At 46.8% G+C, this 18,462-nt stretch overlaps 1 protein-coding gene and 1 pseudogene across 4 annotated transcripts in view; one reads left to right on the forward strand and one right to left on the reverse strand.

Moving 5' to 3' along the window:
* Window positions 1–11,910, reverse strand: LOC101679907 (annotated as a pseudogene).
* LOC101689338 (serine/threonine kinase 11 interacting protein) overlaps window positions 11,615–18,462 on the forward strand; it is a 20,439-nt gene continuing 13,591 nt past the window's right edge. For 2 of the 4 annotated variants that reach the window (XR_001181184.2, XR_006606368.1), the window contains exons 1-12: window positions 11,638–11,714; window positions 11,884–11,969; window positions 14,432–14,637; window positions 14,826–14,900; window positions 15,182–15,277; window positions 15,668–15,775; window positions 15,898–15,969; window positions 17,041–17,167; window positions 17,393–17,496; window positions 17,626–17,721; window positions 17,949–17,990; window positions 18,173–18,319. Coding sequence is in view for 2 of the 4 variants with exons in the window: in XM_004762884.3 (XP_004762941.2) it covers window positions 11,909–11,969; window positions 14,432–14,637; window positions 14,826–14,900; window positions 15,182–15,277; window positions 15,668–15,775; window positions 15,898–15,969; window positions 17,041–17,167; window positions 17,393–17,496; window positions 17,626–17,721; window positions 17,949–17,990; window positions 18,173–18,319 (1,134 nt within the window). In the remaining 2 variants the exon portion in view is untranslated. Of the gene's footprint in view, window positions 11,715–11,883; window positions 11,970–14,431; window positions 14,657–14,825; window positions 14,901–15,181; window positions 15,278–15,667; window positions 15,776–15,897; window positions 15,970–17,040; window positions 17,168–17,392; window positions 17,497–17,625; window positions 17,722–17,948; window positions 17,991–18,172; window positions 18,320–18,462 lie in introns of those variants that run through there. The other 2 variants (XM_004762884.3, XM_045078779.1) reach the window with 2 other exon arrangements.

Below are 18,462 nucleotides of genomic sequence, written 5' to 3' on the forward strand. Positions count from 1 at the left end.
TTAAAGGATTTCTAATATAAGTTGCTGGATTTCAGGCATACATGCAGAGTCACCCTTCTCTTAACAGATTCCAGAAATTCAGCATTTGTTGGGTCATTGTATGGTTTTGACTCCTCATCATCTAAACACAAGCTGTTGCTGAAACTGTTGTAAGCAAAATCTGAACATCTTGTGGCTGATTTTCTCCATAGATGTACTGAGACTGCCTACGAAAGGAATGCCCCACTCTGTCCCCTCTACATGCAAATGACTTTAATTTGTCATCACTCAAAGTTCTTGTAGCTTCATTTAGAGGGACAGTCCCATGTTCCCTTGTCTCTTTGAAAAGGTCACTCCCAATTTTTCCAGTTGAAGTTTGAATTACATGTTATCCTCTGCACTTGTGTTCACTTTCGTAGACCCTTACAGTCAGTGATGTGGTGGTGAGCACCTCAGCCAAGGGAATATATCTCTAAGAGCAGGAAACCTTCGCGGTGGTGTGCATGAGCTTTTAAAGACTGTAACTGTAGGCCTGTCGCATTTGGAAGATTTGCCTTTCATTTCATTTTTAACTAATTCTGCCCAGGCCAATTTATTTCTTGATACATCATCACTTTGGTTGTTTTCAGGTTTCTTATTTTTAGTCTTCACTTTTTTGTTGTTTTTTTAAGTAGACTCCATGCCCAGTGTGGAGCCCAGTATGGGCCTCAAACTCACAACACTGAGATCAAGACTTGAGCTGAGATCAAGAGTCTGATGCTTGACCAACTAAGCCACCCGGGTCCTCCAGGTCTTTACCCTCTTATTACATTCTATAAATTCTGGGGGCCCTGGCTGGCTTACTCAGTAGAACATGTGACTCTTGACTTCAGGGTCTTGCTTTCAAGCTCCACTTTGGGTGTGAAGCCTACTTAAGAAAAAAAAAATTCTGCAAATCTTGTGTGTTGTGGTGGGGGGGCTTGGCCCTGTAGACTTCCTCTCTTACCCTCCAGCCCTCTCTAGCCAATTCCTCCAATCTTATCGTTTCTTTCTTTTTTTAACTCCCTCCCTCCTGTGTGGGTCTGCATGCCTATTTTTTCCTACTTTTTAGTTTGAATGAATTTACTAAAATCTTTGCTTACCATTGCTGTTTGCTTCCTCACTTCTTCCTCTCAGATTCATTTTTCTCTTAGTGCTGATCTACCCTCCTTTATATTTACTTCACAGTAAGTCTCTAAATGTTAAACTTCCGGAGTCCACTCCCAACTGAAAAAGTCTTTTTCTTTTCTTTCTTTCTTTCTTTCTTTTTTTTTTTTTTAAAGATTTTATTTATTTATTTGACAGACAGAGATCACAAGTAGGCAGAGAGGCAGGCAGAGAGAGAGAGAAGAGGAAGCAGGCTCGATGTGGGGCTCGATCCCAGGACCCTGGGATCATGACCTGGGCTGAAGGCAGAGGCTTTAACCCACTGAGCCACCCAGGCGCCCCAAGTCTTTCTATTTTCATGCTTGAATCATGTTTGGGCTGTGTACGTAATTCTAGATTCAAAGAGATTTTTCCTCTTGGGGCATCTGGTGAGTTCAGTTGTTAGAGCATGCAACTCTTGATCTTGGGGTTGTGAGTTCGAGCCCCAGATTGGGCATAGAGCCTCTTTAAAAATATGTTAAAAAATAAAAAATAAAGGCCACTTTTCATTAAAAAAAGAGAGAGAGAGAGATTTTTCCTCTGAACTTTAAAAATTCTCTCCCTTTTTTTTTCTTGCCTCTGCTTTTCAGTGAGAGACTTCCTGTCAACACAATGGTCATAACTTTGTAGTTCATCTCCCCCCCACACCCACTGGAAATTGCCAGGGTTTCCTTCATTCCTGGCATCTACCACTGTCACAATAGATCTGCATGTTGCTTTTATAAAAAGATCCTGATTGGCATTTGAAGGGTTCATGGTTTTTTCTTCCTGGCACATTTCCCTCTTTTATTTATTTGAGTGAAACTTCCTCTCACAATTACAGATCCATATCCCTGATGAACACAGATGCAAAAATTCTCATCAAGATGCTAGCCAGTAGGATCCACAGTACTTTAAGAAGATTATTCACCACGACCAGGTGGGATTTATTCCTGGGCTGCAAGAGTGGTTCGACATCTACAACTCAATCAATGTGATGCACTATATTAATAAAGAATGGACAAGAACTGTATGATCTTCTCAATAGAAGCAGAAAAAGCAGTTGACATAGTACAGCATCCTTTCTTGATTACAACTCTCCACAGTGTAGAGATAGAGGGAATATACCTCAATATCATAAAAGCCATACACAAAAAACCCACAGCAAGTATCATTCTCAATGGGGAAAAACTGAGAGCTTCTCCCCTAAGTTCAGGAACAGGACAGGGATGTCCACTATCACCACTGCTGTTCAACATAGTATTAGAAGTCCTAGCATCAGAAATCAGACAATGAAAAGAAATAAAAGGCATCCAAATCAGCAAAGAAAAAGTTGAACTCTCACTCTTTGAAGATGACATGATACCTTATGTGGAAAAACCAAGAGACTCCACCCCAGCATTACTAGAACTCATAGGAATTCAGAAAAATGGCAGGATATAGAATCAGTTGCATTCTGTACACTAACAATGAGACAGAAAAAAGAGCAATTAAGGAACCAATCCTATTTCACCCAAAACTGTAAGATACCTGGGAATAAACCTAACCAAACATGTAAAGGATCTGTACTCTGAAAACTACAGAACACTAATGAAAGAAATTGAAGAAGACACAAAGAAATGGAAAAACATTCCATGCTCCTGGATTGGAAGAACAAATATTTTTAAAATGTCTATGCTGCCCAGAGCAATCTACACATTCAATACAATCCCTAGCAACATACCATCGACATTTTCACAGAGTTGGAACAAATAATCCTAAAACTTGTATGGAACCATAAAGACCCCAAATAGGTAAAAGAAGGTTGAAATAGAAATCCAAAGCTGGTGGCATCACAGTTCTGGACTTCAAGCTCTATTTACAAAGCTGTGATCATCAAGACAGTATGGTACTGGCACAAAAACAGACACATAGATCAGTGTAACAGAACAGAGAAGCCAGAAATGAATCCTCAACTCTATGGTCAACTTATCTTTGACAAAGCAGGAAAGAATATCCAATGGGAAAAAAACAGTCTCTTCAACAAACGGTGTTGAGATGACTGGACCGCCACATGCAGAAGAATGAAACTGGACCATTTTCTTACACCACACACAAAAATAGACTTAAAATGGATGAAAGACCTAAATGTGAGACAGGAATCCATCAAAATCCTAGAGGAGAGCATAGGCAGCAACCTCTGTGATCTTGGCTGCTGCAACTTCTTGTTAGACATGTCTCCAAAGGCAAGGGACATGAAGGCAAAAATGAACTATTAGGACTTCATCAGGATAAAAAGCTTTGCACAACAAAGGAAACAGTCGACAAAACCAAAAGGCAACCAACAGAATGGGAGAAAATATTTGCAAATGTCTTATCAGATAAATGGCTAGTATCCAAAAATCTGTAAAGAATTTGTTAAACTCAACACCCAAAGAACAAATAATCCAATAAAGAAATGGGCAGAAGACATTTCTCCAAAGAAGATGTACAAATGGTCAATAGATGCATGAAAAAACACTCAATGTCACTTGGCATCAGGGAAGTACAAATCAAAACCCCCTGAGATACCACCTCACACGTCAGAATAGCTAAAATTAAGAAGTCAGGAAACAACAAATGTTGGAGAGGATATGAAGAAAGGGGAATCCTCTTACGTTGTTGATAGGAATGCAAGTTGGTGCAGCTACTCTGGAAAACAGTATGGAGGTTCCCCAAAAAGTTGGAAACAGAGCTACCCTACGACCCAACAATTGCACTACTGGGTATTTACCCCAAAGATACAAATGTAGTGATCTGAAGGGGCACCTGCACCCCAATGTTTATAGCATCAATGTCCACAATAGCCAAACTGTGGAAAGAGCCCAGATGTCCATCAACAGATGAATGGATAAAGAAGATGTGGTGTGTATATACAATGGAATACTACTCAGCCATCAAAAATGAAATCTTGCCATTTGCAATGACGTGGGTGGAACTAGAGGGTCTGTGCTAAGCAAAGTAAGTCAGTTAGAGAAAGACAATTATATTATTTCACTCATCTGTGGAATTTAAGAAATAGAGGATCATAAGGGAAGGGAGGGAAAAATAAAACAAGAAGACATCAGAGGGGGAAAGAAATAGTAAGAGACTCTGAAGTATAGGAAACAAACTGAGAGGGGCTCCCAGGTGGCACAGTCATTGAAGCATCTGCCTTCAGCTCAGTTTGTGATCCCAGGGTCCTGGAATGCGCCCCAACTTGGACTCTGCTGAGCTGGAGTTTGCTTCTCCCTCTCCCTCTGCCTGCCACTCCCCCTTCTTGCGCACTCTCTCTGTCAAACAAATAAATAAAATCTAGGGGAAAAAAAAAAGCAAGGGAAACAAACTGAGGGTTGATGGAGAGGAGGGGAGGGGAGGGATTGGGGTAATTGGGTGATGGGCATTAAGGAGACCATGGGATGTAATGAGTACCGGGTGTTATATAAAACTGATGAATCACTGAACTCTACGTCTGAAACTAATACTACACTATAGTTGAGTTAATTGATTTTAAAAAATTAAATAAAAAAAATAAAAACTTCCTCTTATATTGTATTTTCTACTTCAGAGCTCTTAAAAAAAAAGATTTTATTTATGTATTTGAGAGGAAGAGAGAGCGAGGGGAAGGAGCAGAGGGAGAGGGAGAAGCAGAGTCCCCACTGAGCATGGAGGCCAACATGGGGCTCGCAACATGGGGCTAGATCCCAGGACCCTAGGATCATGACCTGAGCTGAAGGCAGACATTTAACCAATTAAGCCACCCAGCCACCCATCTACTTCAGAGCCCCTTTTTTCTTTTTAAGATTTTGTTTATTTATTTGACAGAGAGAGATCACAAGTAGGCAGAGAGGCAGGGGGAGAGAGAGAGGGGGAAGCAGGCTCCCTGCTGAGCAGAGAGCCTGATACGGGGCTCAATCCCAGGACCCTGAGATCATGACCTGAGCCTTAAGGCAGAGGCTTAAGCCACTGAACCACCCAGGTGCCCCTACTTCAGAACTCTTATTAGCTGATATTGCAAGTTTTAAATTGGTCCTCCATATATCTTAGATTTTCCTTTCAATAAATATTTTCCTTATTTTGTCTTGTACTGTGTGGTACAAAAACATCTTGCCCATTTTGGTTGCTCTGTTGAGGGGTTTTTGTTGTCTCATAATCATGCTCACGTTTTCCTATTTTCAACACGAAATATATAATGAACAATTATGTTTATATTTTGTCCTGTGCTGTGTGATACAAAAACATATTGCTCATTTTGGTTGTTCCGTTGGAGGGTTTTTGTTTCATAATCACGCTCAATTTTTCATATTTTGAATACGAAATGAGTACATGAATAATCATGTTCGCATTTTGCCTTGTACTGTGTGATATAAAAACAGTGTCCATTTGGGGTGTTCTATTGAGGGGTTTTTATTGTTTTGTAGGCATGTTCAGTTTTTCAGTTTTTTTTTTTTTTTAAATGCATGTGTTATCCTTTGCCTCCAAGAATGTTATAATTATTCTGAAGACTTGTTCTTGCTCTATGAGCTATTTCACTGGGCAAAAGTTCTTCTCAACGCTGGATTTGATAGCTCTTTCAAGATGTTGATTTTCTTCTTGTGTTTGGTAATTGCTCCTTAGAAGCTCAGCTTTTATCTGAGATTTCCCGTGAGACCGTTTGTGCTCTCCATGTCTATGCTCCTTAACAAAAGGGGGATGCGACCAGTCTTGGTGTGATGGTGCTATGTTGTCAATAGCTGGCGGGGGGGGGGCGGGGGCATATCACGATGGCTGGCGGGTATTTGGGCTGCTCGTCTTCTGCAAACGGTGCTTCCCTTTCCTCTTCGGTGTCATCAGCCATCAGGACCACTGCTGTCCTTCCTTTCACCTAATGATCTCCTAACCACTGCTCTCACCCGGAGGCAGGTAATCTTGCTGGAGTTTCTCAGCCCCAGGAGACTAGAAGGAGGAGTGTGTGGCGTGGTTAACATGCTTGATGGTGCCTGTCGTGACATCCTGAGTCATTAGTGCCTTGTCGGTGACTTCTGAACCCCAAAGCCCCCAGGTTCCACCCTCTTTGAGCCTGGATTGATTTCGGTGCTGTTTTGAACTCCTGTGGTGGTCAATCTATAGCTCTGCACATTTTGGGTTGTGGTTTTCTTCTCTGACCAGTTCCCACCTGCCAACGAGCTCTCGGAATTCTCAGGGTTCAGGCTCCACCAAGGGCTCTCCTTGTTGTCCAGGGTGATTATGAATTTATATTACTTTTTTTTAAAAAGATTTTATTTTTAAGTAATCTCCACACCCAACGTAGGGCTCGAATTTACCACCTTGAGATCAAGAGTCCTATGCTCTACTGACTGAGCCAGTCAGGTGCCCCTGTATTACTTATTTTTCTATCTTTTTTAAGTTTTCACTTCTAACCAGCTGGGATGGGAAGGAAAGGCTGCAGCTTGTATTCCGTCTGTAATCTGGGACTGGAACCATCTCCCACTGGCCTCTCTCCACCATAACACCAATGTTGATGGCGGGCAGAATAATGGCCTCGTCCCTTCCTCCAGGAGGTCAGTGTCCTCATCCCTGGAAGCTGTGCAAATGTTATGCTAGATACCAAGGGAGAATTAAGAATCCAGATGTGGTTACAGTTGCCGAACAGCTCGACCTTACAATATGGAGATTGTCCTGGATTATCTGGGTGGGCTCTACGTAATCACAAGGGTCTTTAAATGTGGAAGAGGGAGGAAGAAGAATTAGTGTCAGAGGGATTGATGTGATGAAAAACCCAACTGGTCACCGCTGGGGGTGAGGATAGAAGGGGGCCAAGGAAGTGGGCAGCCCCTTTAAGCTGGAAAAGATAAGAAACAGATTTCTGGCCTAGAATCTCCAAAAATGAACATAGCCCTGCCCACACCTTTATTTTAGCCCAGTGAGATCCGTTTTGGACTGCTGACCTTGAGAACTGGAAGATAACAAATGTGGGCTGTTTTAAGCAGCTAAGTTGGGTGTAATTTGTTACAGCAACAATAGGAAGTGAACACAATGTTGAAATGTGATTGTTGGTGTCTGTCCCTCTACCTCACTGCCAGCTTCTGGAGAACAAGAGCCACACTGTTGTCTCCTTTATTTACTGGGAATCCAGCACAGGATCTGGGACACAGTCAGGGCTTTGCCAATACTTGTGGAAGGAATGAGGGAAGGAAAGGCTGCTCTCACTCTTTGACGTTCCACCCAGGCTCTGAGATTGCAAAGCAGTCACTGCCTTTCCCCTTCCCCAGGTCCTGGATACCCGAAGCCCTTTGATCTCACTTTTCTTGGTTTTCCTTGTCCCCCGCTGCAGGTCTTAGGCTAATGCACTTGCAGCTGGCTCCCCTGCTGGGGACCGTGGCCCTCTCCTCTCCAGCCCTGTGTGCAGCAAGAATTGGGATGGAAGACACGTGTCACATATGTACCCAACTTTGCCCACAGGGCTTCTGGGGAGTTATGCCTGAAACGAATGTTTTCTTCCTCTCTGGGATCCTGCCTGCTTTCCTCTCTTCCCCCAGCCAGCTTCTGCACTTTGCCAAGCGGCTTGAATGAGGGACATAGCTTTTGGTTCATCTCTTCCTTTAACCACAAGGTTCCCATCTTCCTTGAAACACTTCTGAAACCTTCTCATATGGTCCCAGCAGTTTCCAGGAGAGACAATGAAAAGACTTAAAGGCACTTTCAGGCCACCTTGGGTTTACTACAATGCGGCTCAGGGACTCCCTCAGTTCATTTTCTGCAGAACTGCAAAATTCCCTAGGCTGGGCTTTCTGAGCTGTTGCTGGGTCACTGCGATACTGTTATTTTGTTGCTGCCTTCTCAGGCAGCCATTCTCAGGCCCTGGCTTCTCTCATCCTGAGCTGAGTTTGGCTTCTGCCTTCTGGCTTTCCCTTTGTGTGCCTTGTGTTCAGTCTCTCCTGGAACCAGGCTCTGATGGGCTCGCTTGGTCACGGTCTAACGCAGCGTTCTCATGCCAGACCTCCTGTAATGCTGCTGATTTGTTCCATATGTTTGATTCTGGTAACCGGGCCAATTCCTGGGCAGTCTTTTGCGGTTAGGTCTGGTAGCAGAGCCAAGAGAATCAATGTGTGGAAACTTACATAGTGAGATTGCTGCCTTTGACCACTGGGTCCTGGTGCCGTCTGTACCAGGCACAGAGATGCCGCTCAAGGGCAGACTCCTTAACACAACTCTATTTTTGTAGGTGATATTCACACCTCTTCATTCTTTTCCACTTGCCCCGTCCCCCCACCCCCCCACTCCATGAAGATACCTAGTTAATGAAACAAGTAGATCATCCAATTTCACCCTCCCTACAACTCAATTTCAGGTGTGAACTTTTCATTTTGGAGGAATCCTTAGGTCTCCATCATTGGATCTGCTGCAGGAGGCTGGGGCACTACAGAAGTGAGGTCCAGATCTAAGATGATGGCTTCTATTCTAACAATGAGCTGTTATTTCTGTTCCCCTGTGGACAACGGTCTAGGGGTCTGCATGCTCTGAAGGCATCAGAAACAAGCAGGACAGGACTCTGAGGTCTGTATTCTCTTGGTGGATGACTTTGTCTCTTTTTTTGAAGATTTTTTTGTTTATTTATTTGGCAGAGAGAAAGAGAGCACAAGCAGGGGGAGCAGCAGCAGAGGGAGAGGGAGAAGCAGAAAGGGAGAAGGAGAGAAAGAGCACCAGTAGGGGAGCAGGGAGCAGAAGGAGAGAGGCAATTTCAAGCAGACTCCCTCCAAGCCTAGCACGGAGCCCAAGGAGGGGCTGGATCTCAACCCCGAAATCACAACCTGAGGTGAAATCAAGAGTCAGACACTCAACCCACTGAGCCACCTGGGCGCTTCTGACTCTGTTATCCTTGTATGAGGACTCTTTCCTCCCTTCCAGAGCTGCACCCCTGCCGCCTAAGCTGGTAACGGGCTTGCCTTTCCTTAACGCCTTTGATCACAAGCATTTTGTAGAGGCGACCCCAGGGAAATTAAAGGTGTCATGGGTGCTACCAATGGCAGCTGCTTTCAATTCACTGCTCTCCTCACACAATTAACTTTGGGAGGTTTTAGTGGTTTGCCTGGAAGGTGCAGCTGAGCATTTCCGATTTGAGGACAGCTCATTGTCCTCAAACGACTGAACAACTCATTATTTTTATCATTAAAGTCAACTTATCGCGTATTGCAAAAAAAAAAAATCCATATAGTCATGCTTATTTCTGTATTGTGCTCTACTGATCTAACCATTTTTGTCTACCTCTTTGTCAGTTTCATGCTCCCCTGGTTACTGCTGCTTTCTTTACAGGACATTTTGCTACTGCTAGGGCAAGGACCCTATTAGTGCCTCCTACTCTTTTTTTACCCTCAAAATGTTTTTTTTTTAAATTTTTTATTTTTTATAAACATATATTTTTATCCCCAGGGGTACAGGTCTGTGAATCACCAGGTTTACACACTTCACAGCACTCACCAAAGCACATACCCTCCCCACCCTCAAAATGTTTTGGCTGTGCTCATGTGAGTCTTCCAGAGGAATTTCAGAATCAACTTGTTAAGTTCCAAAATCTCCACAACGGGATTTTGATGGAAATTGCATTAAATTGACATCATTAGAATATCAAATCTTCTCATCAGGAACATGTTGACTTTTCATTTATTTAGGTCATTGTTAATGTCTTTAAAGTTCTCTGGTTTTCTTCATATATTTCTCAAAATGTTCCAGGTATATACTTTTTTTTTTCTTTCAGCCAATGGGATTTTTTTTGTTGTATTTTGTTTTTCCATTTCAGATGTTAATTCTTTTAAACAAGGTTTTGTCTTAGTCAAGGTTCCTATGGTAGCAATTTACAGAGATATTCTCTAAGGCAAAAAAAGGGGGGGCTGGGAATTCTTTGGAAGCTGGCCAAGGCTGCCTCTGCAGCCTGAGGGCAGAAGGGGGAGTGGGCCTCAGGAAGGGGCCTGGAAACAAGAACTGCTTAGTTTCTCTGTGTTGCTTTTCAGTAGATGTTTTCTTCTCCCTCTGTAGTTTATAGCTTTCTTTGCTGCTCTCTTTGTCCCGCTCCATATTTCTGGTAAGCAAGGTGATATAGAGCAAATCTGGCTACAGGGTCTATCCATGTGAATGGAGCATTTCTCAGCATCTGCGGCTGGATCGACTCCTGACACGGATTTCAAAGCTCTGTAACGTCAGGAATTTGAAAACAAATTGTCTCTTCTCGCCTAAGAGGGTTAGAGTTGGCAGAAATGGTGTGGGAGAACCCTCCCTTCCTAGTTCCAGGTGACTGATAAGCAGGGACTGACAATCATCACTGCTCTGGGATTAATAATTCAACAAAAATATATTGAGCCCGTACTGCTTTGCTGATCACCATGTGCTTCCGCTTCCTTTTGGCTCAGATCGCGTAGTATCTCATAAACACTGAACTGTGTGGTTTAGGGACATAAATTGCCATTTCAAATATTTTGGCTGTAGAAAATAAGATCCTTCCAATTTTGTAATTTGAGATAAAGATAACTATATTGCCACTCTAAACTGGCATATGATTCATTTTGATTTCTCTCTGTAGAAAAGGCACTTATTAAAAAACAAAAATGAAAACTTTCCTTGAAAATCAAATTCTGCTACAAGACCTTTTTTTTTTTTTTTTTTTTTTTTTTTGCCTGGTAGAGGGCTTTATTTCACTGCAGGAGTGGGAGGGAGAACCTGGACAGAGGGCAGCAGGCAGGATGCGGGCGGGGGGTTGATCCTTGGGACAGGGACTGGGTTGGGAAAGCGCTACCACCAAGCCTGCTGGGAAGGAGAAACTACCTTTTTCTTTCCCTAATTTAGTTCCGTAGTTGACATCCGTTTTTTGACTGGGAGCCAGGTGAAAGGTACAATGGGAACTTGGAGCCAGGAAACTGGCAGTCTTGACTAAACTGGTTACTAATTGAACGACCTTCGCAGGTAACCTAGCCTCTGTGAAACCGCTTTCTCATTTTCAAACCGGCATAACAATTCTTAGATTCAGGGGTTATGGAAGGAAACACAAAAAGCAAAGGCCTGGACACACGTGACACATTACCCATCACAGTGGGAGTCTGACACTAGCGAAGGACAAAGATTTGGAGGGACATTAGGTAATAGTGTCCGGGTAACTCCAGAGGTGTATCTTGGCAAGCCCCAGCTCTTCCAGCAGACACCAAAAAACTTCACATGGCGAACGCGTTCTCCTTCTCCTCACATTCCCCCCATTTCCCCAAACTGTGCTTCCACGCCCAGTCTGCAAACAAGAAGTCAGGTTTTCCTCCCAGGCCTCGAGGGGCTCTGGAGAGCCGAGCAGCAGACCCACGCTGAGCGAGGCCCACAAATGCGGCGGGAGTGGTGGGGACAGGGACGGCGGGCTGGAGTCCCGGCCCCAGCGGGCCCGACCGCCGAGGGACCGCCCCGTTCGCACCAATCTGTCCCCGCCTCTGTCGGACACGTAAGCACGACTGAGACCGTGGCTTCCGGCAGCTCCGGTGTGCTTTCCGGTTGTCCCGCCTACCAGACTTCCTTCCGGGGCGGGACTTCCTGGTCATTATTGATAGATGCCGGACTGCAGAGCTGGTGGGAGGAGCACGCAGAAGGTCAGTGTGGGTGGCCAGACCTTACGCTTCTCGAAAGGGTACCTGGGAGGACGCTCTTCCTCGCCCTGTTTCTTACTTTTTTCTCCCCGCGAGTCCTCGGTTTGCGCGGACGTCCTGGGATTTTGGTACCACCACCCACTTGAGGCTCTTCCGCTTCCTCTTTTCCCAGGCTCCGCCCCCAGCGTCCCGTGGCCATGACGACCGCCCAGCGGGACTCCCTAGTGTGGAGGCTCGCGGGGCTGCTGCGTGATTCCGGTGAGTGGGTACACGGTTGATCTGGGGCTGCGGCAAGGTGGGGATGCATCCTGCCTTCCAGAGACACTCTCGCCTTAGAAGTCATAGAGTTACAGCTGTTTAAGCTAGGAGGGTTTTGGCGTCAATTTTTTTAAAAATTTATTTTATTTTTTTTTTACTCCTCTGAAGTTTATTCTTTGGTGCCCTTGCTTACAGGGTCCTTTGTTTTTGACATTTCAGACCTTAGCCATCCTTCGAGACCCAACTCCAGTACCACTTCCTCAACGCGTTCTCTGATGCTCTAAGAGGAAAGTGATCTTTACTTGGCTGTAAATCTCTGGAGACCTGGGACTGGCATAATCATTGCTCTAGTGGCAAAACCCTTAGTAGAGTTAAAAGCACGAGATTTGGAGTCAGATGCACTTGGCTTGGAATCCCAACTCTTTCAAACGCGGCAAAGTTGTTTAAGTTTTCTGAGCTTCAGTTTTCCACAGCAGGAACATGGCATAAAGATTGTACTTAACTCAAACGGTTGTTGTGGGGGGTTAATCTTAACCCGCGTGAAGGGCTTGGGACAATGTTTGCATACTATGTAAGGGCTGAAAACTGGTAGCTGTTGTTACTACAGTTTCTTCTTTCAGTTCCTGGGCACGATGGAGCCACACTGGTTGTTCAATGTGTGGTTGACATTCGTTGTGGTAAAGCAAGCCTTGATTTGAGATCAGACAGAAGTAACAACTTACTGCCATTTATATCAGCTCAATTAGTGTTCTTCTCCAAGCCCCAGTTTCCATCTCTTTAAGGGGTGGTCAGTAGTGCCTCTCTTTAGGAGATTCCGGTGAAGTTTAAATGAGGTTAAAAAGTTGTCTGCCACATACCACCTGATTAATGTTAGCCACTTGCCCGCTGCCTGTACTTGCATTGGTGGTGCCTGTGAAATCTCTCTTTAGAGCGGTTTTACCCTCTGACTTGTTTTATTAACTGTGTACATGTTTTATCCCTTCTATACTAGGAGGCTCTTTGAGGGTGAGAAGAGTCTTTGAACCCTGTCTGCGTCTAGCCTTAGTGTCTAGTATCTGAACATCTTTCATGTGAGGTTGCAGGATTTATCAGTTCATTCAGCACAAATCTGATCTGGTGTTCCAGGGTTAGGGATGATGGTGTGTGTGTGTGTGTGTGTGTGTGTGAGACTATAAGAGGTAGCAAGAGATTTTAATGGTGCTGGCATAGTTTTGTATCTTGATTGTGATGTTGGTTACAGGAATCCACGCCAATGCCAGACAAGTAGCAGAGAACTATAGGTACAGACTGTTTCAGTTTCCTGACTTTGATATTGTGTCATGTTTACATAAAATGTTTACATAAAATGTAAACATTGGGGGAAACTGGGTGGAGAATGTAGGGTACCTCTCTGTAATATTTTTGTAACATGTTTTGACTCTATCCTTGTTTTTAAAAAAAAAAAAAAGTTAAAAAAATATTTCTCCATGCCTACCTCATAGCTATACTTCTTAGGTGCAGTGATTGGTACCAAGGTGATCAAAAGATGTCCTCAAAGATGACAGTCTTATTAGAGAGAGCAGTTTTAACATGAGGATGGTGAATAATGCTTCAGTGCTATAACGAGTGGTTCTTTTCTCTATGACATGCATTTTGGGATGGTTAGAAAATTTCTGTAAGTGTGCATATTACTTTTGCAATCAGAGAAGTAAAGATGAAACACGTGGGACACTTGGCTGGTTCAGCGGTGAAACACGCAAGTCTTGATCTTGGGGTTGTGGGCTCGAGTCCCACGTTGGGTGCAGAATTTACTTAAAAAAAAAAAAAAGTGAAATGCCCAACCAGCTTTTATGTAAAGTGAGTGATTATAGTATAAAAAGGCAGCTGTGTCACGCACTGAGAAGCCTTTCTAGAGGAGGAAGGTCTCAACTGGGCAGAGTGGAAGGGAATGTGTCAGAAAATGAGGAATCTGTAAACCCAGCCTACTGTTCCCAGCACCTTGAATAGACCAGACTCTCTTGAGCAGATGGTGAAAGAAAATTTGAAAAAGTTGGTTGGCTGTAGCAAACACAAACTCCTGTCATCAGACTGAAGAGTTAGGATTTTTGTGAAGCTGGAGGTGAGCTGTGGAAGACTGTTGAGCAAGGAGGAGAGAGAATGACCCCAGCAGTAGGAGCTCTACAATATGGATTGGGAGTGGGTGTATCCCAGGGTCACAGAGTCTCAGAATAAAGGGAAAGACTCCTTTGTTGGGGTGCCTGGGTGGCTCAGTGGGTTAAAGCCTCTGCTTCGGCTTAGGTCATGATCTCAGGGTCCTGGGATCGAGCCTTACATCGGGCTCTCTACTCGGCGGGGAGTCTGCTTCCTCCTGTCTCTCTGCCTACTTGTGATCTCTGTCTGTCAAATAAATAAATAAAATCTTAAAAAAAAAAAAAAAGACTCCTTTGTCATGTTCTCCTTATTGTCTCCGCCTTTCCCTGCAGGTGACGTGGTCTTGTCCGGCTGTTCCACCCTGAGCTTGTTGACCGCCACCCTGCAACAGCTGAACCATGTATTCGAGCTGCATCTGGGGCCATGGGGCCCTGGCCAGACAGGCTTTGTGGCTCTGCCCTCTCACCCCGCCGACTCCCCTGTCATCCTCCAGCTTCAGTTCCTCTTTGATGTGCTGCAGAAAACTCTTTCCCTTAAGGTCCTGCAGTGGGAACAGTGTAGGGTGTGGGAAGAGCCCAAAAGCTGGGGGTGGGGAGGGGCAGGGGCACGAGAAGTCTGCAGGGCCCAGATCAAGAAGGTGTGAGAGCTGTGTGTGGCTGTGTGAGGGTGGAGAGACCAAGGAAAGGAGGTGTGTGGCCTCGGTGACATGAGGTTTTTTTCTTTTAGCTGGTCCACATCCCTGGTTCTTCCCTCCCTGGGCCCATCAAGATTTTTCCCTTCAAGTCCCTTCGGCAGCTGGAGGTATGGAGTATTGGGGGACGCCGGCATGCAAAGCCCTGTTTGAGACAACGTTTGGGGAATGGGAAGAAGGGCCCCCCTTTGGTGGGTGGGCCAGGCCTGAGTGTGTCCACTGCTCTGCAGTAGCACAGCATCTTTTCTTTCATTTAACACTGCCTTCAACCATGGTTGGCTTTGTCATCTTTTCCCTCCCCGTAAAAGGAGGAAGTGAGGTGAAGCCTCTGTCTTTTGTGAAATTCTGTCTGTCTCCCTCTCTCTTTCCTCTCTCCCTCCCTCCCCCTCAGCTCCGAGGTGTTCCTCTTCATTGCCTCCGTGGCCTCTGTGGCGTCTACTCCCAGCTAGAGACCCTGATTTGCAGCAGGAGCATCCAGGCCCTGGAGGTAAGGAGGAAAAGGGCTGGGCCCAGATCCCCGTTCTTAGGGACGACGTAGAGGACCACACTCTGCTGTTCCTCTGTAGGGAACGTTCCCTCTGCAGCCTTCCCCGCCTCCCATGTCCCTTTGGACAGTGTTCTTGCCCCCTCTGTGGCGCTGCCGGAGTGCTGTGTACTTGTCTGTATGTTTATGGTCACACTTAAATCTTATATTCAGTATTCTCGTGTCCATCTCCATTTTCCCCACAGCAGACTCCTGAGGGCAGGGCCCTGGGTTTGCTTTCAGTCTGTCTCTGCAGGCCAAGTTTAGTATGTAAAGAATGAATGAATGGCTGGGGGACAATGGCTTGGAATGGGGAAGAGGGGACAGTGGAGGTAATGGAGCACCCTATCTCAGGAGCTCCTCTCCGCCTGCGGTGGTGACCTGTGCTCTGCCCTGCCCTGGTTGGCTCTGCTGTCTGCCAACTTCAGCTACAATGCACTGACTTCCTTAGACAGCTCCCTGGTGAGTGCCTCAGAGGGAAGGGGGTTTGGGGAAAGACAGAGGAGGCCCTTAGCGGGGAGGGCCAGCTGGCTACCTGGAGGTATCCGATTGTCTGCTGTCCACCCTCCCCCCACCCACCCTAGCGTCTCTTGTCAGCTCTGCGCTTCCTGAATCTGAGCCACAATCAAGTCCAGGACTGCGAGGGCTTCCTGATGGTGAGTGTGAGTAGGCTGCTTGGGGCTGGCGCTGGGGCTCTGATCATTCCACTCTGAACATCTCTCCTGGACCTGGTTTTGCTCCCACCTTACTCCCCTCCCTCACCCTCTCCCAGGTGGGGCTACATCCTGGAAGCCATACTCCTTGGGGACTCAGGCGGGAGCACAAGAGAAGCCAGCATTCAAATCTCAACTCCTAATCCTTGTGTGATTTGGGGCAAACTAAACTGGGGCCCTCTTAACTTGTCAAGCAGGGCTCCTAGCTAGGAGTACCTGCTCTTATAGTATTAGAGCGGTCATGGAGATTGTGTCATGTTACTTAGCCTGGCATCTAGCTCAGGAAAGGTAGCTTGGGGATGATGGTGAGGAACCTTCTCCCAGGTCTCGCTCTTAGGTCTCACAGTTACTGTGGTGAAAACAGATTTTAGTCACACGCTAGTGCAGTAGTAATAAGGCATCAGGGTATGTAATCAGTAGTAAAAACATTTTAATTTGTAACAAACTTTAGGATGAATGAATCTCAGATTCGATTTGTGCAGAGATTGCTGGATGTTTTAAAGGCAGAGTGAGGGAGTGGGCGTGAGAAGGCAGGGGCTTAAGCAGGTTCTCTCCTTCACGGAACTATTCTGTTTTCTCTGGAGTCAAGGAAGTGGAAATTTACAAAAAGCAGGAAGGGGGTGTTGGTCCATATGAAATCCGTCTGGGTTTGCTAACTGGCGCTTTCCAGAGTTAGCCTCCTACCTTCCCACAGAGGCTGGGAGACAGGGGCTCTGTCTTCAGCAGTTGGCTGCAACAAACTGAATTCTCCTGACAGCCTGGGTTATTCTAGGGGGGAAGGTAAGGGGCTGGAGTTGTCCTCCCAAGGATATGATCCTGAGCTATTAGGAACTGTTCTAGGATTTGTTTGACTCTGTTGACTTTGGGGGGCTGGAGGATGGGATGAACTCATTTGTGCAGAGAATATATAGTCTTTTGGGGCCAAAGTTGAAAAGGCCTACTTGAAAAGAAGGCTCAGAGAAGCCTGGCTCGAGTCTGGTCAAGGAGAAAATCTTTGTCACCACCCCCTCTCAGGACTTGTCTGAGCTCTACCACCTGGACATCTCCTATAACCACCTGCATTTGGTGCCAAGAATGGGACCCTCGAGTGCTGCCCTGGGGACCCTGATACTGCGAGGCAATGAGCTCCGGAGCCTGCAGGGTGAGTGGGTAGTTTGGGGAAGGAGGTGGGGGGCCAGGGAGTAGGAGAGGGTGGGGTGAGTGTGAAGGGGTAGAGGGGCAGTGTGAGACTCAGCCTGGGACCCTCATGCCTCCAGAGCCTCGGTGGGCTTGCGGGTAGGTCTGAGGTGCCCCGGCTGGTCTTTCTGCTCTACCCTCCATCAGCACCGCCCCCCTCCCATGCCCTTCCTGCTCACCACCACCCTAGGCCTGGAGCAGCTGAGGAGCTTGCGGCACCTGGATGTGGCGTACAACCTTCTGGAAGGCCACAGGGAGCTGACGCCTCTGTGGCTGCTGGCTGAGCTCCGCAAGGTGCGTCCTGAGCGCTTCCAGGACCTTCTGGGACCCGGGAGCCAGCTTGGGACCTCTCCCTGCCTCCCAGGCTGATTTGGTGAGTGCCCTTCCTCACGGCCCATCTCAGTCTCCTCTTCTGCCCTTCAGCTCTACCTGGAGGGGAACCCTCTGTGGTTCCACCCCGCGCATCGAGCGGCCACTGCCCAGTACTTGTCACCCCGCGCCAGGGATGCTGCGGCCGGCGTGAGCTGTCTTCTGTTCGCTCTGCCTTCCTTGTCCTGCCTGTCCTGCCCCCTGTCCCCTCCTCCGCCCCCCCCAACCCCAGCCCTGGGGGAGGGGCCACAGCCCAGGACCCCCGCTTGTTCAGCAGCTCCCTCCCGCTGGTCCCTGTGGGGCAGGGAGGGCCCCCCTGGGTGGGCGGGCAGGTACTCGGCCACCGACTCGGCCCCTTCCCTTTTATCTTTGCCCAGTTCCTTCTTGATGGGAAAGTCTTGTCATTGACTGACTTGCAGGTTAGTGTGCTGGGAGCACCGGGAGTAAGCCATCCAGGACCGATTTGGGAGGACATGACGGGGTGTGAGGGTGGGGGTCTCTCCGGGTAGCTACAGAGTAGGGCCCCTCCCTCAGCTAGCCTGGTGGGCCGAGGTGCAGCTCCGGCTCCAGCCCTGCTCTCCTTCCTGTTGTCGCTTGCCAGACCTCTACCTCTTCGGGGCTTGGCTCCTCTGCCCCACCTGTGCCCTGGTCAGCGGGGAGTACTGTTGAAACCTCAGGTGGCCCTGACTTGAGTGACAGCATCTCCTCAGGGGGTGTGGTAGCCCAGCATCTGCCCCGGAAGGTTAAGGTAAACAGTGTCCTGGACCGCCTTTTGCCTGGGCTCAGGTCCCTTTTTGGGGGCTCTGGGTTGTGGATGGGCTGGGAATAGAAAGGCCTCATCCTTGCTTGTGAGTGGGGCTTTCTGAGTAAAGTTGGGTATGGGGCCAGAGA

Source organism: Mustela putorius, unplaced genomic scaffold, assembly GCF_011764305.1.
Source record: "Mustela putorius furo isolate JIRA1106 unplaced genomic scaffold, ASM1176430v1.1 tig00000275_pilon_pilon_pilon, whole genome shotgun sequence".
Classification (NCBI taxonomy): domain Eukaryota; kingdom Metazoa; phylum Chordata; class Mammalia; order Carnivora; family Mustelidae; genus Mustela; species Mustela putorius.